The sequence below is a fragment of the Drosophila miranda genome, chromosome 2 (genome assembly GCF_003369915.1).
Source record: "Drosophila miranda strain MSH22 chromosome 2, D.miranda_PacBio2.1, whole genome shotgun sequence".
NCBI lineage: Eukaryota > Metazoa > Arthropoda > Insecta > Diptera > Drosophilidae > Drosophila > Drosophila miranda.
Window position 1 is genome coordinate 26,174,111 of NC_046675.1, and position 21,724 is coordinate 26,195,834.

The following is a 21,724-nucleotide window of genomic DNA, read 5'->3' on the forward strand; positions in this document are numbered from 1 at the left end:
AATTCTAAGATATACGTTTTATAGTGAGATCTAACAGAAGTGCGGATACCAAATTTGGTTACTCTAGCCTTAATAGTCTCTGAGATTTGTGGATGCCCCAGATTTTCGTCCTTTGCGGGGGCGGAAGGGGGTGTGGCGAAATTTGGACACGAAACGGTCAAGGTCCGATATCACAGGAGTGTGGATACCAAATTTGGTTGCTCTGGCTCTTATAGGTTCTGAGATCCTTAAACTCATATTTTGCAATTGGCAAAACCGACAATGAAACCTGTGTGTAAGAGAGAGACAGAGCGAGAAAGAATGAAATTGTTTTCTTGATTCTGGCTATAATAATTATACGATTGAGATTTTACACTCTAGAACATATAGTCATCCTCTACGATTCTGCGTTTTTGGTTTTCTCGTATCTTTAAAATTGTGGATGCCACAGATTTTCGTCCTTTGTGGGGGCGGAAGTGGGCGGGGCGAAGTTTTGAAATATTTTTGTAGCAGTGACATCACAGAAGTCTGGATCCAAAACAACGTTGCTCTAGCTCTTATAGTCTTTGAGCACTAGGCGATGAAGGGGACGGACAGACAGACAGGGCTCAATCGACTCGGCTATTGATGCTGATCAAGAATATATATACTTTATGGGGTCGGAAACGATTCCTTCTGGACGTTACACACATCCACTTTTACCACAAATCTAATATACCCCAATACTCATTTTGAGTATCGGGTATAAAAAATAAATATTTACCAAAATTTATATATATTTACACTATAAAGCTGTAGCTTACAGCTTTGCTTGGGGTGCGGTTTTTGATCAAAGGCGACAGAATCATTTTACAACTACAGGATATAACTTTCGTTTTAAACACTAAAAGTTATCTTCCGTGCTGGTACAGTTTTTTCCAGTAGCCAGTATTGTTTTCTGAAGCTAATGTCGCTTTGCTAGTTATGTAGTTATTCCAAGTTAGTGTGGTTGTCCAGGTGGATCCGCACGTATTTAGATGACTTGGTGGCTGCGATAGCTGACCCATTTCTTTATGGGGTCACCCTCCGTTTGGAGGTATATATTTTCTTTTTGGTCTGCCATTAATTTATTTGGATGTCATTTTTTTAAGCAATATAATCAAGACACCAACATTTTCGGAAGTTTGAAGGTTGGTAGATGTAGAAAGCTATTCTTTAACTTATCATTTTTAGACTCTTGAAGATCGTTTTATAAAAATGAGCAAACGTTTTTTTTTAACATAGAATTAATATTATTTTGTTTGCTTGCTAAGATTTCATATCAGTGTTGGTTTCTACATATGTTTATTTATACTGGAAAGCGAATCATATACATATGTATATATGTAACCATAAATATTTGCAAGGTTATTCGACGGTTCTTGTAATTTCATTTGTAAACAGTTTCAGATAGGGTTAATTTTTATTTAAAAAATTATATTAATGAACTATACATCCGATCGCGTTTTATACATTTACTGACGCTAGAAGTCAGCAACGAGCTGAACTTGTAGATAGGCAACGCCATCAAAACTAAGTTTATAAAAAACCTATGCGTGTCATGTGGGGTTGTTCCGTTTGTTTGATCGCAACCGCGCTAGTCCAGTTCGCTCTTCCTCTTCGCCGCTTGTATACTGATGCATGCTTGTTCCGCTAACACCCCCCACACGTACAGAAGATGTGGCCTGCATTAGATCTTGGTCAGGCGTTTCGATTCTCGTATAGCAACACTTTAAGTGTTTCTTCGTAAATACGTGCCTCAGGAAATTCCACTTTATTATGTTTTCGATCAGTTGCATAAACCATAGAAGTACAACACACTTCAGCAACCTTTTTTCCGTGCCCATAAAAGGACCAGCAACATATTTCTCTTGGTCCTATAACATCTTTGATGAATAAAATGCGTTCGTTGAAACGCAGAGAGAACTTGTCGAAAAGTTCAATATTTTTTAATAAATTGTCATCGGATGTGCTTGTGTATGAATACTTGTTGTTTTGTCGCTGCACCACTAAAATAACAGCCGGTTTCGAAGACGCGCTGATTAGAAGTTGTTGCTCTTTTTGCGAAGTTATCAATGGAATGCGGCAAATGGGTTTTGGCTCAATGTGTGCATATAGTGCCCGTTCACATGACAATGCAAGCTCGGTAATGCAGTAGTATTTTGATTCTGCAAGTAGCTCAGCTATTTCTTTGTTAGTTTCGGGTAATGGGACACTGCCATCGCGCAAGAAGTTGAGTATGATTCCAAAATGGTTTCCACAGCGATCTATTAGTATCCAACCTGCAACGTGAATTTTTGTATACATATTACAGAATAAGTTCAATGTAAATTAATTACCTTCTGAATCAGTTAGCACCTCCATGCGACCACTAAACATAGCGCTTAGCATTGTATCATTATGCTTCGTCAGTGTTCCGATTGTAGTATAATATAAGCGACCACCAACATTCAGCTTGACATACTGAGACGAATGCCCTTTTAACAGCACTTTCTGATCACCGGACATGGCTTCAGACTGCTTGGCATGAAGCACAAATTGGTGGCTACTTTCTGCAGGTGCCAAAATCACTTTGTCTTGTAGAGCGGAACCCAGGTCTTCAATGCAGCAAGCTATTTCTTTTGGTGCACCTATGACACCAACGCCCTTTTGTTTGGAGCTTTGGCAAACGCTATCTTTTGCGTTGCTTACGCTCGCACAATCCTCCAGCGCTATGGGATCAATTTTGACGAAAGTATTAGCCACGATGAAGAACTAAATCCAATTTGGTTACAAAGAAAATCAGTTTGCAAAATTATCTCTACATCAAAACGGACAGTCAATAAAACTATATATCGATAAAAAGTTATATTTCCGATACTTTCTTTATTTTCATCCCTGGCATCGGAATATTTTGTCTAGGGCACATACAAAATATTAACATAATCAAGTATGCTTTGATATATTTTTTTGTATGTGTTGCTTGTTTTGGGACTTTGAAAGGTTTTCCTCCGTAAGAACGGCAATTTTGTCAATTTGTGCTCAAGGTACCTGATTTTGGACGTCGAAAAAAAAACGGCCGGCGACAAATATGCGAAATAGCAGAGTAAAAAGAACAGACGACCTTTCATTTTGTCGAAATGAAAATGTTTTCGTTTAGAAAACGTAGCAACCTTGCGGAATGTGAAAACGGGAGCACCAATGGGCGGGACGTCACGCCTAATTGATTAGAAATAGTCAGCCCGCGCTCAAAGGTGTTTGGAACAATTCGCAAATTCTTTCGAATACAAGGCCTTCCTAAATAGTGGAAAATATCTCGCCGTCTCTTTTCCTCAGGAATTCCAATTATCAAAACATAAAATAAAAATATATGTAAAAATGCTCTCTTGGTTTGTATTTTACAAAAAAATGTTGACATATCACCCAGTCATACCGAATGGTTTTAGGCAACATATATATAAAATCAGCAACGCGATTTTAAATATAAACCTTTCCAGGGCTATCAAACGGAAGTTAAGTTAACAAATGAATAAAATAGTTTGATATCAGCTACCGTATCAATTAGATGCGCTTTTTGTGCTTGTTGTTCGTATTATTACGTTATTACGTATATGTATTATTATTATGAACCATACTAATACTCTGCTTAGACGAGAGTGGAGCGGACGTCGTCCTGGTCCAGCAACCATGACATTTTACATTTAAGTTCTAGAAAATCATACCCTGGTTGTTTAAATGACCTCGGAGTCCTACATGATTATAAGTTGTGTTTTAACAGCCATATAGCCGCAACAGTAAATAAAGCTAAGAGTGTTTTAGCGATCATCAAGCTTTGGTTTAAGAAGTTTGACGACCCGTACATGACGAAAAACTGTATATCTTGTTAGTACGTCCGATATTGGAGTATTGTTCCTTTGTGTGGAGCCCGCAGTATAAAGAGCAGCAGGTTGTTATTGAATCTGTGCAAAAGCAATTTTAATTTTTGCCCTTCGTAACTTTAACTGGGACTCGGGTAGAATCTTGTCACCATAGACCTACCGGTCTATGCTAAATCTTATTGACCTGCCGTCGTCACACCATCGCAGAATATGCAATGGCGTTATGTTCATGCACAAGCTCCTAATTATAATAAGATCTGGCGTCCTGGACTAAAATATCACTACGGAAAACCCGGGGCCACATACATGCTATAAAATCAGAAATAGAGGAAACATCAGAGCCCGCAAGGCTACGCAAGATCCCCGCGAAAACTACCCACTAACTCCAGTGAGGAGTCCCTAACCATTTTATTAGACACGCATTTCCCCCGGGTGTACAACCATCAAACCGGCATACCTCCCTAGAGAGGGAGCGGTAACTTCGATGGATCACATCCACATGCAAAGTTGCAATTATTTTCTTGGGGAAATACCTCCAAACACTCCACTACTTAATGACCGCAAAGCTTGGGGACTCTCGAATGGACAGTATCGAGCGGACTGAAAGTATTCACAAATAAATACAAGATCCCTCTCCTAACACCCCCATATTAAATTGATGCAGGATATCCTTCAGCAACAGTGGCATTTACTTATGGTTGGTAATTGGCAAAAAGTTGAATTGGAAATATTTAACCTCCTTATCAATGATCTTCCCCAAGTTTTAACTAATTCACGAGTCCCAATGTATGCTGATGATGTCAAGCTATGTTTTTCCTACAGCGATCTGGTAACCTCGTTATTTCTTCAATCAGATCTCGACGCTCTCAAAAATTGGTACATTATTAGCGCTCTTCCTCTTAACATTTCCAAATTTAACGCCATGACCCTCCATCGCAACAAGTCTTACCTTTTTAACTTCACAATTCATAAAATTTCCTTGGAACGCCTATACAAAGTTAATGACTTAGGCATTATTTTCGTACATAACTTATGTTTTAGTTCTCATATATCCGCTATTTCGAATAAAGCCAAAGGAGTCCTTGTCTTTATCAAAAGATGGTCGAAGGAATTTTCTGACCCCTAACCACTAAACTATTCTACACCTATCTTGGAATATGGTTCCTGTATCTGGTCTCCCCATTACCAAAAATATCAAGATATGCTCGAGTCCGTTCAAAAACAATTCCTTATCTTTGCCCTGCGCGGACTTAATTGGGACCCCTCTCGTCATCTTCCTTCTTATGAGAGTCGGCTGCGTCTCATGAACTTGCACTCTCCTGAAAGTCGTAGGAGTTTCCATGGAATTCTGTTTCTCCACAAACTTCTCCTAGGCGACGTTGAATCCTCGGCCCTCATTAGCCTTATCAATATTGCTGTCCCATCCCGCCCAACTAGGCATTACTATCCTCTGCGTCTTCCTGTCCTTCGAACTACTCTGACCATGAATCTTGTCGTAGCCTTTGCCGCGACTACAATAAATTTGTTTATCTTTTTTTCCTTTGATACTTGTGCTTCCAAAGTAAAATCTTCTTTAATGAATAATTATTTAATTTAATTTAATGATTTCTACCTTCTTATTTTTACACAGTTTAACTGTCCATAGTTGAACTCTAAACATTAAACATAAACCTGAACGTCAAAAATAAAGTGACGAAGGCCACGACAGCGCTCTATACATGTACAAAATCCATTTCTGTAAAAAGGGGCACCAACCCAAGTATAGTCCAATGGATGCATCTAGCAATAGTTAGGCCAATACTACACTACGGAGTTACTGCGTGGTGACCGGAGCAATTGAAAAGGACCACCAAAAAACTGTGCAAAGTTCAGCGAATTGCCGGCCTATGCATCAGTAGAACTCCACCCCAAATGATGCGCTAAATGCTATCTTATGCCCCCAGAGCCTTGAACTTGCAGGAAAGGAGCGGGCAGGCATGGCAGCAGTACTTCTGAGACCGACTTCTCCGACCAACCGACTCCTCCGGCACCACAGCACATAGGTCACTCATCCATTTAAATTAATAGCAATATCGTCCGTTTAAAAACATTCTACTGAGTTCCAAGAGAGTACACAGATACCCCCTTCAATACATTCAGTCCTCACAGAGACGAATGGCTCGACTGACTTCCAGGCCCAGATGGGGCCATACAGGCCATACACAGATCACTGTACCGTCTTCATTGCTACCCACTTGAAATGGAAACCATCAAGTATGCCTTTGAGTAAAATGTCAAAGTTTACTAAATTTTTTTTTGTTAAATTCGAACGAAATATTACCCTCTAAAGGTAGCTTTTCTGATAGAAACATAACTAATTAAAACAAAAACAAAAAGTCGCGATTCATCTAGGGGTCTACTGCTATTTGGCTACATTCTGAGCAACGTATATGGAGGCCGTATATCGCACATTCACAGAACTCAGGAAGGTCCCCTGAAATTGCAACTCATTCCTCCCAAAACGTACATCTTAAAAGTAAACAACGTACAGGCAGGGTCAAAACAATCCTTCACTTACCTTTTAGTTGATGCTGTTGGAGGGGCTTGGTTGGTTTTTCGGCATTCGGTTTATATTCTAATCGGAATAAATTTATTTTATTAAACAAATTCGCATGGGAACTTTTCACTTTCAGTTTTGTATTTCACTCACTATTTTCCTTTTCCATTTTTATATTTTTTATTATTTTATTTTTGTTGAATTTTATATCTGTTCTCAACGACTGAACTGTTTCGAATGACTGCAATATTTATTTCCTGTTTTCTGATGCCAAACTTTTTACTCTAAATATGTTTGACGTATAGCGCTGTGCTGTGTGATCGATTCTAATAATCTTGTAGTTGTATCTGTAGTAAATGATTAATTTTCATTTGGTGTGCAGTTAGTTGGTGCTCAATTAAGAAATTCTGCTTTTCAACTATCCTAGGAATTCTCTAAATAGCATTTTTTATACCGGGTACTCGAAGGGTTTAGGGATACTGCTATTTATATTTCAGACCTAACAATAAAAAAATGAACTTAGGTGCTGGAAAATGGGGTTATTTATTTTTGTAATATTTTCCATGAAGGCCTTTGGGGCCCTTTGCCGTTCTCCACGCTGCTGTAGGGCGCCAGAAGTGGCGGAGCTTGTGGATGGAGTGGGAGTGGCCGTGGGCGGGGCTGGGGCTCCAGTGAGTTGATTAGGTCTGTACTGACCGCCGGTACAACAGCAGCTGCTTATTATTTTAGTGAAAAACGAACAAAATCTTTGACTCCATTGATTTCCACTAAGGAAAGGAGTGAAATCTTTCATGCACATGTCAATCCACACACAATTGTTTCATCAGAGGTTCTGCTATTTTTCATGCGCTCAAGCAAGTAAATTATTTCAAATGATTGACCAATGGTTCGATACAATTTAAATGCAATCGAAATTAATTCGCGGTGCAGTCAAAATATAACGATACAAAAAATTGGCTTTTACGAATAAAAAAGTAAATAAACCGTATTTTCCCTTAAACCTTAAACCATCCCGGGCCAGGCTCAGGAGAGATTTTCGAACTCGCAAGTGGGACGATTGGACCAACCAGGACTTCAAGCGGCGGACGAAGCGACCCGTTCAGCACACACGTGCGCCGGCTACTGCGTAGCTCTGGTCGACAGCTCTGGAATACATATGTCTAGTGTCATATAGCATAACGTAGAGTAGAGTAGAGTAGAGTAGAGTAGAGTGTGCCCCTTACATGATGATAATGATAAAATATACAATTTATAAAGAATAATCATATTTGAATTGAATTACTATAGGCAGAAGTGAAGCTGTTTTTTGATGCCTACACGAAGTACATAGGATTCGTCTTCATGAACTCTGGAACAATCAAACGCTTTGCGTACTCCTCCTGTGGAGAACGGAACTTGGTGGAGCTGGAAGAAAAGCGGTTAAGATATTAGTCAAGACGTTATCAGAACGAATATATGAAACAATAATAGTATTAATATCGCACCCAGTGAGGTAGACACGTCCACGTGCCGCAGCCAAATGTGCCAAATATGCCGGAGCCGGATAAGACACTGCGCGGTTGCAACGAGGAAACATGTGACAAAGATTGTATGTCAATTGCTGCAGTACATCAATATCCAAGTTGCCCGTATTCTCAATTACGTTGTAACGCGTCGGCTTGGCCGTCCCCTGATTCGCCTGATGGCTGACCATGAAGAACTCCATCTCATTGGGATGGACAATGGTGCGATCGACGACGGTTCCCGGATCGACATTGTTGAACTTGTTATATTGCGATGGAGCTCCGTTCGGAAAGAAGCGCGTATGATGCCGCTTAACTACAATGACGCAGCAAATCTTGGGTTTAATGTGCATCTGAAAGGCGAACGGTCGAGTAGCGATAGAAAATGACAACAAAATCTGGATGCAACGGTTCAAATTACCTTGCAGCAGGCCGCAGAAATTCCTCTCAACTCTTCACTTTTGATCTTGGGGAACTGACCATCGCCGACACCATCACGGTAATAGATGATGTGCTCGGGATAGGATTTCCGGAACTGATAATAAACACGCAAGTGCTCCAGGGTTATCGACTCCATGTCCTCGATCTCCTCCAGGGTAGAGCGTTGCAAGCGATATTGCATGTTATATGAAGCCCCGAATGGATCATGGGAGGCGGCAACACCCACCACACTGGGGATCTCCCACTGATCGGGCGACGGATGACTCACATCGGCACCCAAAAACATTGCGTTCTTTAACAGACAGCGCGGGTCATCCCTTAGCTTGTGATTAATACCGTTCAGCTTGGAATTTACCTTAAGTAGAACGTTACCAATACACTGCGGGTTGCATTTACGCTCGACTGTGATCTGCTTGATGCATTGTGTGAGAATGCCGTGCTTCAGCTCAGCCTTTTGCTTCACGACATCATAACAGCGCCCGACATTTGGTATAATAACGAACACCAAATCAAATTGATTTTTTTTGAAATCGTGGAAATGAGCATCTATTTCACGTTCGTCCTTGTAATTCCGTATCTCGGCTTTGGTATCCAGGCACAGATTGAGGGTGCGACTCTGCTGAAGAACCTGCGACGAAAATTAGTCGGATTAGGATCGGATCTGTTTGAAATGCTGCAATGAACTTACCATCTTCTGAAGCTCGTCCACATACTGGTAGTTAATCTTACCGTAGAGTATGGCCCATTTATGTGGCTTTGGCTTGGGTTCAAAGAATTGCATGCGATCCATGCGCCACGAACCGTTCCTCACCGAAGCCAAATTGTTGTTTTTGTACTCAATCTGAGGCGCATTGAGCGTGCGTGTATTCACGACGATGAAGTCATTGCCCAGCCGTATGCCAAAGTGGCTGATGGTCGGGTCTAAATTGTGCTTGAAATATTCCAGCAAGCGGACGATCTTGGCCTTCCTCTCGTTGGTTGACGTGCCAGCAAACTTAAGCATGGCCGCCACCCGAGCAGCAGTATCCTTGCGCTGCGATACGATACAGATAAATCAAATAAAAGCAGGAAACGCAGAATGATTTGGAGTGAAGGGAAGCTCCCCGCTTGGGAGATTTTTAACTCACCTTCATTGTCTGCCCATCGTCCATGCGACATAGTTCGATAGGCAAATAAATGCGTTTTAACGGCGGCCAAACATGCAAGCAGAGAAGGTTCGGAAACTTTAAATCATACTCCCGAGACTTGAAGTACTTTGCAACGGTCGTTTCTTTCCCATCCAGCTCAAATGTCTGAGTGCTAGCCGGAGCCTTGGAAAGCCCGTTGACTCTGAAGACGCGAGGGGCGCTGCCAAGACAGGCAGGCGGGTCGTAAATTATATAAATGTCATTTAGGAATGACTCAATATCAGAACGCCTGTAGTCAAGATTTGTGCTTTTGTCAATTTTCTGCCGCTGATAATGCTCTATATAGTCAATGATCGACATGGCCTTCGGATAGGCCTTGTGTGATATGTCCACATTAACAAACGGGCGATCGCCAAGCACGAATGTTTGATGGAGCCCAACCAGAGCTTCGTAGCCGTCTTTAAGATCAAAGGCGTTTCCGGGATCAGACCTTTTGAAGAAGGAGCGACCGGCGCGTCTAGCGGTGTTATGACAGGGAGCCGCCAACACAACCTCCAGACACTGCAAGGCTCGCATGGGCTTATCATAAATCTTGTCCTTCATGTAGCTGCAAAAATGGAAAACTGCACACATTCGGTTCAATTCGTTCAATTCGGTTCACTCACCTTCTTAGTGAGCTCAAATCGACTTCCCAGTCCTGTGTCTTCTTGAGCTCCACAGTGTAATTCAAGGTAAGGCCGTGGCGATCTGTTACCTGGACGACAAGAGGGCAAGTTTCACTTCAAAAGCACATCAAACTCAGCAAAATATACAACACTTACTTTCACTTCTTGGCCCTGGGGGCTGCATTTTAGTTTCACAACTGAGTAGCACGATGCACGTCCATCATATGCGGCAATCGCACCCCCCAAATGTTCAACTCTGTACTGATCAAAAGCCTGACGATAGAACTTCTTAGGAAATACTGACGTGATCTTCACATCGTACTGATAGGCCACCGCAGGCATTTTATCCAAGTTAACGTCGAGATAATTAACAGATACTTGACCTGGTTTTCCCAAAGTTCCACGTTTCATGGTGCCTGCTGGGAGTGGCGGCACCACTTTTTGGGTCTGAGGGAGCAGAGGCTGCAGAGGCAGACCTCGGTTCTGGGCTCTTGGCCATTTTGGGAGTTCGTCTTGCGGTTTTGGTGGACCATAGAACTGGGAGCCTCCTTGGTGTTGTTCATTGTGGCCCTGAAGACGCCTTTGTACTGTCTGCTGTTGTTGGTTCTGTTTTTCTATAGGATCGCGCTGTTGTGGAAGTTGCTGCTGCTGCTGCTGCTTTCCGCCCCAGCCTTCCCCGGCCTTATCGCGCCTCTTCTGACACCTTTGTGTCTGCCATTCTCCTTGCTCCTCTTCCTGCTTCTGCTTCTGCAAGCCAGAGGCGGCAGGACCTCCATATGGAGGGTGAGTAACCTGTTCTCCAGCTAAAGATTCGTGAAGAAGAGTGGAAGAATTAATGGTAAAAATTCGATACACGGACCTGCGCTAACAAGTCTAAAGCAAAACAAAATACCCTCAATGGACCGCGATTTATCAAGGTCACGGTTATTTTGTAACTACATTTCAAAGCTTCATTGCTACCCACTTGAAATGGAAACCATCAAGTATGCCTTTGAGTAAAATGTCAAAGTTTACTAATTTTTTTGTTTCTTAAATTCGAACGAAATCACCCTCTAGAGGTAGCTTTTCTGATAGAAACATAACTAAAAAGTCGCGATTCATCTAGGGGTCTACTGCTAGTTGGCTACATTCTGAGCAACGTATATGGAGGCCGTATATCGCACATTCACAGAACTCAGGAAGGTCCCCTTCAACTCATTCCTCCCAAAACGTACATCTTAAAAGTAAACAACGTACAGCCAGGGTCAAAACAATCCTTCACTTACCTTTTAGTTGATGCTGTTGGAGGGGCTTGCCGAAGTACCGCTTCATGGTTGGTTTGGTTGGTTTTTCGGCATTCGGTTTATATTCTAATCGGAATAAATTTATTTTATTAAACAAATTCGCATGGGAACTTTTCACTTTCAGTTTTGTATTTCACTCACTATTTTCCTTTCCCATTTTTATATTTTTTATTATTTTTATTTTTGTCGAATTTTATCTGTTCCCGACGACTGAATTGTTTCGAATGACTGCAATATTTATTTCCTGTTTTCTGATGCCAAACTTTTTACTCTAAATATGTTTGACGTATAGCACTGTGCTGTGTGATCGATTCTAATAATCTTGTAGTTGAATCTGTAGTAAATGATTAATTTTCATTTGGTGTGCAGTTAGTTGGTGCTCAATTAAGAAATTCTGCTTTTCAACTATCCTAGGAATTCTCTAAATAACATTTTTTATACCGGGTACTCGAAGGGTTTAGGGATACTGCTATTTATATTTCAGACCTAACAATAAACGAGGGGGAACGTTGTGAGTTGCTGCGGAGACCGCAACTCTAAATTTATACCCGATACTAAGTCAGTACGGCTCTCCTCCGGCAGACGTCGCTAATATTAAACGACACGACAAAGAATGCGTGCGAGAGAGACAGAAAATCAGTCTGAGCGTGACGTCGGGCGCTGCGTAGCCAGTGCAAATTTATTTGTTCCTTTTGGCTATAAAAATGATCTGATCTGATACAGATTCAGCAACCTAATAGATATGATCATTATCTATGATTCTGCGTTTTTAGTTTTCTCGAATGTGCAATATTGTGGATGCAACAGATTTTTGTCCTTTGGGGGGGCGGAAGGGGGTGGGGCGAAATTCTAAGATATACGTTTTATAGTGAGATCTAACAGAAGTGCGGATACCAAATTTGGTTACTCTAGCCTTAATAGTCTCTGAGATTTGTGGATGCCCCAGATTTTCGTCCTTTGCGGGGGCGAAAGGGGGTGTGGCGAAATTTGGACACGAAACGGTCAAGGTCCGATATCACAGGAGTGTGGATACCAAATTTGGTTGCTCTGGCTCTTATAGGTTCTGAGATCCTTAAACTCATATTTTGCAATTGGCAAAACCGACAATGAAACCTGTGTGTAAGAGAGAGACAGAGCGAGAAAGAATGAAATTGTTTTCTTGATTCTGGCTATAATAATTATACGATCTGGTTGAGATCTAACATTCTAAAACATATAGTCATCCTCTACGATTCTGCGTTTTTGGTTTGATCGTATCTTTAAAAATATGGATGCCACAGATTTTCGTCTTTTGTGGGGGCGGAAGTGGGCGGGGCGAAGTTTTGAAATATTTTTGTAGCAGTGACATATCACAGAAGTCTGGATCCAAAACAACGTTGCTCTAGCTCTTATAGTCTTTGAGCACTAGGCGCTGAAGGGGACGGACAGACGGACAGACGGACGGACGGACAGACGGACAGACAGACAGGGCTCAATCGACTCGGCTATTGATGCTGATCAAGAATATATATACTTTATGGGGTCGGAAACGATTCCTTCTGGACGTTACACACATCCACTTTTACCACAAATCTAATATACCCCAATACTCATTTTGAGTATCGGGTATAAAAAATAAATATTTACCAAAATTTATATATATTTACACTATAAAGCTGTAGCTTACAGCTTTGCTTGGGGTGCGGTTTTTGATCAAAGGCGACAGAATCATTTTACAGCTACAGGATATAACTTTGTTTTAAACACTAAAAGTTATCTTCCGTGCTGGTACAGTTTTTTCCAGTAGCCAGTATTGTTTTCTGAAGTTAATGTCGCTTTGCTAGTTATGTAGTTATTCCAAGTTAGTGTGGTTGTCCAGGTGGATCCGCACGTATTTAGATGACTTGGTGGCTGCGATAGCTGACCCATTTCTTTATGGGGTCACCCTCCGTTTGGAGGTATATATTTTCTTTTTGGTCTGTCATTAATTTATTTGGATGTCATTTTTTTAAGCAATATAATCAAGACACCAACATTTTCGGAAGTTTGAAGGTTGGTAGATGTAGAAAGCTATTCTTTAACTTATCATTTTTAGACTCTTGAAGATCGTTTTATAAAAATGAGCAAACGTTTTTTTAACATAGAATTAATATTATTTTGTTTGCTTGCTAAGATTTCATATCAGTGTTGGTTTCTACATATGTATATTTATACATACATTATAAATATTTGCAAGGTTATTCGACGGTTCTTTTAATTTCATTTGTAAACAGTTTCAGATAGGGTTAATTTTTATTTAAAAAATTATATTAATGAACTATACATCCGATCGCGTTTTATACATTTACTGACGCTAGAAGTCAGCAACGAGCTGAACTTGTAGATAGGCAACGCCATCAAAACTAAGTTTATAAAAAACCTATGCGTGTCATGTGGGGTTGTTCCGTTTGTTTGATCGCAACCGCGCTAGTCCAGTTCGCTCTTCCTCTTCGTAGCTTGTATACTGATGCATGCTTGTTCCGCTAACACCCCCACACGTACAGAAGATGTGGCCTGCATTAGATCTTGGTCAGGGGCATTTCGATTCTCGTATATCAACACTTTAAGTGTTTCTTCGTAAATACGTGCCTCAGAAAATTCCACTTTAAAATGTTTTCGATCAGTTGCATAAACTATAGAAGTACAACACACTTCAGCAACCTTTTTTCCGTGCCCATAAAAGGACCAGCAACATATTTCACTTGGTCCTATAACATCTTTGATGAATAAAATGCGTTCGTTGAAACGCAGAGAGAGCTTGTCGAAAAGTTCAATATTTTTCAATAAATTGTCATCGGATGTGCTTGTGTATGAATACTTGTTGTTTTGTCGCTGCACCACTAAAATAACAGCCGGTTTCGAAGACGCGCTGATTAGAAGTTGTTGCTCTTTTTGCGAAGTTATCAATGGAATGCGGCAAATAGGGTTTGGCTCAATGTGTGCATATAGTGCCCGTTCACATGACAATGCAAGCTCGGTAATGCAGTAGTATTTTGATTCTGCAAGTAGCTCAGCTATTTCTTTGTTAGTTTCGGGTAATGGGACACTGCCATCGCGCAAGAAGTTGAGTATGATTCCAAAATGGTTTCCACAGCGATCTATTAGTATCCAACCTGCAACGTGAATTTTTGTATACATATTACAGAATAATTTCAATGTAAATTAATTACCTTCTGAATCAGTTAGCACCTCCATGCGACCACTAAACATAGCGCTTAGCATTGTATCATTATGCCTTGTCAGTGTTCCGATTTTAGTATAATATAAGCAACCACCAACATTCAGCTTGACATACTGAGACGAATGCCCTTTTAACAGCACTTTCTGATCACCGGACATGGCTTCAGACTGCTTGGCATGAAGCACAAATTGGTGGCTACTTTCTGCAGGTGCCAAAATCACTTTGTCTTGTAGAGCGGAACCCAGGTCTTCAATGCAGCAAGCTATTTCTTTTGGTGCACCTATGACACCAACGCCCTTTTGTTTGGAGCTTTGGCAAACGCTATCTTTTGCGTTGCTTACGCTCGCACAATCCTCCAGCGCTATGGGATCAATTTTGACGAAAGTATTAGCCACGATGAAGAACTAAATCCAATTTGGTTACAAAGAAAATCAGTTTGCAAAATTATCTCTACATCAAAACGGACAGTCAATAAAACTATATATCGATAAAAAGTTATATTTCCGATACTTTCTTTATTTTCATCCCTGGCATCGGAATATTTTGTCTAGGGCACATACAAAATATTAACATAATCAAGTATGCTTTGATATATTTTTTTGTATGTGTTGCTTGTTTTGGGACTTTGAAAGGTTTTCCTCCGTAAGAACGGCAATTTTGTCAATTTGTGCTCAAGGTACCTGATTTTGGACGTCGAAAAAAAAACGGCCGGCGACAAATATGCGAAATAGCAGAGTAAAAAGAACAGACGACCTTTCATTTTGTCGAAATGAAAATGTTTTCGTTTAGAAAACGTAGCAACCTTGCGGAATGTGAAAACGGGAGCACCAATGGGCGGGACGTCACGCCTAATTGATTAGAAATAGTCAGTCCGCGCTCAAAGGTGTTTGGAACAATTCGCAAATTCTTTCGAATACAAAGCCTTCCTAAATAGTGGAAAATATCTCGCCGTCTCTTTTCCTCAGGAATTCGAATTATCAAAACATAAAATAAAAATATATGTAAAAATGCTCTCTTGGTTTGTATTTTACAAAAAAATGTTGACATATCACCCAGTCATACCGAATGGTTTTAGGCAACATATATATAAAATCAGCAACGCGATTTTAAATATAAACCTTTCCAGGGCTATCAAACGGAAGTTAAGTTAACAAATGAATAAAATAGTTTGATATCAGCTACCGTATCAATTAGATGCGCTTTTTGTGCTTGTTGTTCGTATTATTACGTTATTACGTATATGTATTATTATTATGAACCATACTAATACTCTGCTTAGACGAGAGTGGAGCGGACGTTGTCCTAGTCCAGCAACCATGACATTTTACCGTCGCGCTCCACATTTTGTCTCATAAGTTCTTGGAAATCATACCCTGGTTGTTTAAATGACCGCGGAGTCCTACTTGATCATAAGTTGTGTTTTAACAGCCATATAGCCGCAACAGTAAATAAAGCTAAGAGTGTTTTAGCGATCATCAAGCTTTGGTTAAAGAAGTTTGACGACCCGTACGTGACGAAACAACTGTATATCTTGTTAGTACGTCCGATATTGGAGTATTGTTCCTTTGTGTGGAGCCCGCAGTAGAAAGAGCAGCAGGTTGTTATTGAATCTGTGCAAAAGCAATTTTAATTTTTGCCCTTCGTAACTTTAACTGGGACTCGGGTAGAATCTTGTCACCATAGACCTACCGGTCTATGCTAAATCTTATTGACCTGCCGTCGTCACACCATCGCAGAATATGCAATGGCGTTATGTTCATGCACAAGCTCCTAATTATAATAAGATCTGGCGTCCTGGACTAAAATATCACTACGGAAAACCCGGGGCCACATACATGCTATAAAATCAGAAATAGAGGAAACATCAGAGCCCGCAAGGCTACGCAAGATCCCCGCGAAAACTACCCTCTAACTCCAGTGAGGAGTCCCTAACCATTTTATTAGACACGCATTTCCCCCGGGTGTACAACCATCGAACCGGCATACCTCCCTAGAGAGGGAGCGGTAACTTCGATGGATCACATCCACATGCAAAGTTGCAATTATTTTCTTGGGGAAATACCTCCAAACACTCCACTACTTAATGACCGCAAAGCTTGCGGGACTCTCGAATGGACAGTATCGAGCGGACTGACAGTATTCACAAATAAATACAAGATCCCTCTCCTAACACCACCATATTAAATTGATGCAGGATATCCTTCAGCAACAGTGGAATTTACTTATGGTTGGTAATTGGCAAAAAGTTGAATTGGAAATATTTAACCTCCTTATCAATGATCTTCCCCAAGTTTTAACTAATTCACGAGTCCCAATGTATGCTGATGATGTCAAGCTATGTTTTTCCTACAGCGATCTGGTAACCTCGTTATTTCTTCAATCAGATCTCGACGCTCTCAAAAATTGGTACATTATTAGCGCTCTTCCTCTTAACATTTCCAAATTTAACGCCATGACCCTCCATCGCAACAAGTCTTACCTTTTTAACTTCACAATTCATAAAATTTCCTTGGAACGCCTATACAAAGTTAATGACTTAGGCATTATTTTCGTACATAACTTTAGTTCTCATATATCCGCTATTTCGAATAAAGCCAAAGGAGTCCTTGTCTTTATCAAAAGATGGTCGAAGGAATTTTCTGACCCCTAACCACTAAACTATTCTACACCTATCTTGGAATATGGTTCCTGTATCTGGTCTCCCCATTACCAAAAATATCAAGATATGCTCGAGTCCGTTCAAAAACAATTCCTTATCTTTGCCCTGCGCGGACTTAATTGGGACCCCTCTCGTCATCTTCCTTCTTATGAGAGTCGGCTGCGTCTCATGAACTTGCACTCTCCTGAAAGTCGTAGGAGTTTCCATGGAATTCTGTTTCTCCACAAACTTCTCCTAGGCGACGTTGAATCCTCGGCCCTCATTAGCCTTATCAATATTGCTGTCCCATCCCGCCCAACTAGGCATTACTATCCTCTGCGTCTTCCTGTCCTTCGAACTACTCTGACCATGAATCTTGTCGTAGCCTTTGCCGCGACTACAATAAATTTGTTTATCTTTTTTTCCTTTGATACTTGTGCTTCCAAAGTAAAATCTTCTTTAATGAATAATTATTTAATTTAATTTTATGATTTGTACATTCTTATTTTTACACAGTTTAACTGTCCATAGTTGAACTCTAAACATTAAACATAAACCTGAACGTCAAAAATAAAGTGACGAAGGCCACGACAGCGCTCTTTACATGTACAAAATCCATTTTTGTAAAAAGGGGCACCAACCCAAGTATAGTCCAATGGATGCATCTAGCAATAGTTAGGCCAATACTACACTACGGAGTTACTGCGTGGTGACCGGAGCAATTGAAAAGGACCACCAAAAAACTGTGCAAAGTTCAGCGAATTGCCGGCCTATGCATCAGTAGAACTCCACCCCAAATGATGCGCTAAATGCTATCTTATGCCCCCAGAGCCTTGAACTTGCAGGAAAGGAGCGGGCAGGCATGGCAGCAGTACTTCTGAGAGACTCCGACCAACCGACTCCTCCGGCACCACAGCACATAGGTCACTCATGGGATATCAGATGATGTGCTCGGGATAGGATTTCCGGAACTGATAATAAACACGCAAGTGCTCCAGGGTTATCGACTCCATGTCCTCGATCTCCTCCAGGGTAGAGCGTTGCAAGCGATATTGCATGTTATATGAAGCCCCGAATGGATCATGGGAGGCGGCAACACCCACCACACTGGGGATCTCCCACTGATCGGGCGACGGATGAGTCACATCGGCACCCAAAAACATTGCGCTCTTTAACAGACAGCGCGGGTCATCCCTTAGCTTGTGATTAATACCGTTCAGCTTGGAATTTACCTTGAGTAGAACGTTACCAATACACTGCGGGTTGCATTTACGCTCGACTGTGATCTGCTTGATGCATTGTGTGAGAATGCCGTGCTTCAGCTCAGCCTTTTGCTTCACGACATCATAACAGCGCCCGACATTTGGTATAATAACGAACACCAAATCAAATTGATTTTTTTTTTGAAATCGTGGAAATGAGCATCTATTTCACGTTCGTCCTTGAAATTCCGTATCTCGGCTTTGGTATCCAGGCAACATCTCATAAAAAAAACTTAGTTTCGGTTGTAAAAATAACAAAGTTTTTGTGATAAAAATAAAATTTTCCTAAAATTGAAAATGTGAAAAAAAACCAGAAGAGCATTTACACAAATCGGCAGTTAAGGCTAATGGCAGACATTCTTAGACTTCGATATATCAGCCAAGACACATACACGCACAATGTCATGCGACACAACGCGTTGCAACGCTGCTAGGAAAGCCCTGTAAACTGATGTGACGCTCTCCGTTGGATGGAACAACATTGGCAACACTGGCACACTCTTATTTCGATATTTGGAATGATGGCATCTTCTACTTCTACGAATCACAAGGCGACAACTCTACTTAAACTGGCGAACAATCCTCTACTCTGGTACACAGCCATCCTTGACGGACAGCGTACAGCTTTTGACGGGCTTTCCTAGGTTTTCATATCGTTAACATCCAAGAGGTTAGGTTAGGTTAAGGCGGTAGCCGGGAGGGAGGGGGATAATCCGAACCAGAGCTTCGTAGCCGTCTTTAAGATCAATGGCGTTTCCGGGATCAGACCTTTTGAAGAAGGAGCGACCGGCGCGTCTAGCGGTGTTATGACAGGGAGCCGCCAACACAACCTCCAGACACTGCAAGGCTCGCATGGGCTTATCATAAATCTTGTCCTTCATGTAGCTGCAAAAATGGAAAACTGCACACATTCGGTTCAATTCGTTCAATTCGGTTCACTCACCTTCTTAGTGAGCTCAAATCGACTTCCGAGTCCTGTGTCTTCTTGAGCTCCACAGTGTAATTCAAGGTGCGGCCGTGGCGATCTGTTACCTAGACGACAAGAGGACAAGGGCGAAAGTTTCACTTCAAAAGCACATCAAACTCAGCGAAATATACAACACTTACCTTCACTTCTTGGCCCTGGGGGCTGCATTTTAGTTTCACAACTGAGTAGCACGATGCACGTCCATCATATGCGGCAATCGCACCCCCCAAATGTTCAACTCTGTACTGCTCAAAAGCCTGACGATAGAACTTCTTAGGAAATACTGACGTGATCTTCACATCGTACTGATAGGCCACCGCAGGCATTTTATCCAAGTTAACGTCGAGATAATTAACAGATACTTGACCTGGTTTTCCCAAAGTTCCACGTTTCATGGTGCCTGCTGGGAGTGGCGGCACCACTTTTTGGGTCTGAGGGAGCAGAGGCTGCAGAGGCAGACCTCGGTTCTGGGCTCTTGGCCATTTTGGGAGTTCGTCTTGCGGTTTTGGTGGACCATAGAACTGGGAGCCTCCTTGGTGTTGTTCATTGTGGCCCTGAAGACGCCTTTGTACTGTCTGCTGTTGTTGGTTCTGTTTTTCTATTGGATCGCGGTGTTGTCCGCGCTGTTGTGGAAGTTGCTGCTGCTGCTGCTGCTTTCCGCCCCAGCCTTCCCCGGCCTTATCGCGCCTCTTCTGACACCTTTGTGTCTGCCATTCTCCTTGCTCCTCTTCCTGCTTCTGCTTCTGCAAGCCAGAGGCGGCAGGACCTCCATATGGAGGGTGAGTAACCTGTTCTCCAGCTAAAGATTCGTGAAGAAGAGTGGAAGAATTAATGGTAAATAATCGATACACGGACCTGCGCTAACAAGTCTAAAGCAAAACAAAATACCCTAAATGGACCGCGATTTATCAAGGTCACGGTTATTTTGTAACTAAATTTCAAAGCTTCATTGCTACCCACTTGAAATGGAAACCATCAAGTATGCCTTTGAGTAAAATGTCAAAGTTTTTTTTGTTAAATTCGAACGAAATATCACCCTCTAAAAGTAGCTTTTCTGATAGAAACATAACTAATTAAAACAAAAACAAAAAGTCGCGATTCATCTAGGGGTCTACTGCTAGTTGGCTACATTCTGAGCAACGTATATGGAGGCCGTATATCGCACATTCACAGAACTCAGGAAGGTCCCCTGAAATTGCAACTCATTCCTCCCAAAACGTACATCTTAAAAGTAAACAACGTACTGGCAGGGTCAAAACAATCCTTCACTTACCTTTTAGTTGATGCTGTTGGAGGGGCTTGCCGAAGTTCCGCTTCATGGTTGGTTTGGTTGGTTTTTCGGCATTCGGTTTATATTCTAATCGGAATAAATTTATTTCATTAAACAAATTCGCATGGGAACTTTTCACTTTCAGTTTTGTATTTCACTCACTATTTTCCTTTTCCATTTTTATATTTTTTATTATTTTATTTTTGTTGAATTTTATATCTGTTCTCAACGACTGAACTGTTTCGAATGACTGCAATATTTATTTCCTGTTTTCTGATGCCAAACTTTTTACTCTAAATATGTTTGACGTATAGCGCTGTGCTGTGTGATCGATTCTAATAATCTTGTAGTTGTATCTGTAGTAAATGATTAATTTTCATTTGGTGTGCAGTTAGTTGGTGCTCAATTAAGAAATTCTGCTTTTCAACTATCCTAGGAATTCTCTAAATAGCATTTTTTATACCGGGTACTCGAAGGGTTTAGGGATACTGCTATTTATATTTCAGACTTAACAATAAAAAAATGAACTTAGGTGCTGGAAAATGGGGTTATTTATTTTTGTAATATTTTCCATGAAGGCCTTTGGGGCCCTTTGCCGTTCTCCACGCTGCTGTAGGGCGTCAGAAGTGGCGGAGCTTGTGGATGGAGTGGGAGTGGCCGTGGGCGAGGCTGGGGCTCCAGTGAGTTGATTAGGTCTGTACTGACCGCCGGTACAACAGCAGCTGCTTATTATTTTAGTGAAAAACGAACAAAATCTTTGACTCCATTGATTTCCACTAAGGAAAGGAGTGAAATCTTTCATGCACATGTCAATCCACACACAATTGTTTCATCAGAGGTTCTGCTATTTTTCATGCGCTCAAGCAAGTAAATTATTTCAAATGATTGACCAATGGTTCGATACAATTTAAATGCATTCAAAATAATTCGCGGTGCAGTCAAAATATAACGATACAAAAAATTGGCTTTTACGAATAAAA

General features: G+C 41.2%; 1 protein-coding gene and 1 pseudogene across 6 annotated transcripts; both read right to left on the reverse strand.

Annotated features, from left to right (window-relative positions):
• Positions 1–1,365: 1,365 nt before the first annotated feature.
• LOC117186901 lies at positions 1,366–6,653 on the reverse strand (annotated as a pseudogene).
• Positions 6,654–7,157: 504 nt separating this feature from the next.
• On the reverse strand, positions 7,158–21,043 carry LOC117185924 (protein argonaute-2-like). 6 transcript variants are annotated; one of them, XM_033388196.1, is made up of 10 exons: positions 20,907–21,042; positions 20,748–20,831; positions 20,114–20,273; positions 19,615–20,038; positions 10,126–10,214; positions 9,461–10,067; positions 9,022–9,366; positions 8,314–8,961; positions 7,875–8,245; positions 7,158–7,794 (listed from the first exon to the last, which is right to left on the reverse strand). In XM_033388196.1, the coding sequence occupies exons 1-10, from the start codon at positions 20,920–20,922 to the stop codon at positions 7,704–7,706; spliced, it is 2,835 nt and encodes a 944-aa protein (XP_033244087.1). In that variant the 5' UTR covers positions 20,923–21,042; the 3' UTR covers positions 7,158–7,703. The 6 variants fall into 6 exon arrangements, with proteins under 6 accessions (XP_033244087.1, XP_033244086.1, XP_033244090.1 ...); XM_033388195.1 differs by lacking the exons at positions 19,615–20,038; positions 20,114–20,273; positions 20,748–20,831; positions 20,907–21,042 and adding exons at positions 10,282–10,705; positions 10,769–10,928; positions 11,391–11,474; positions 11,550–11,746; XM_033388199.1 differs by lacking the exon at positions 10,126–10,214 and adding an exon at positions 19,451–19,539 and having other exon boundaries at positions 19,615–20,273; positions 20,907–21,043.
• Between the last annotated feature and the right edge of the window lie 681 nt (positions 21,044–21,724).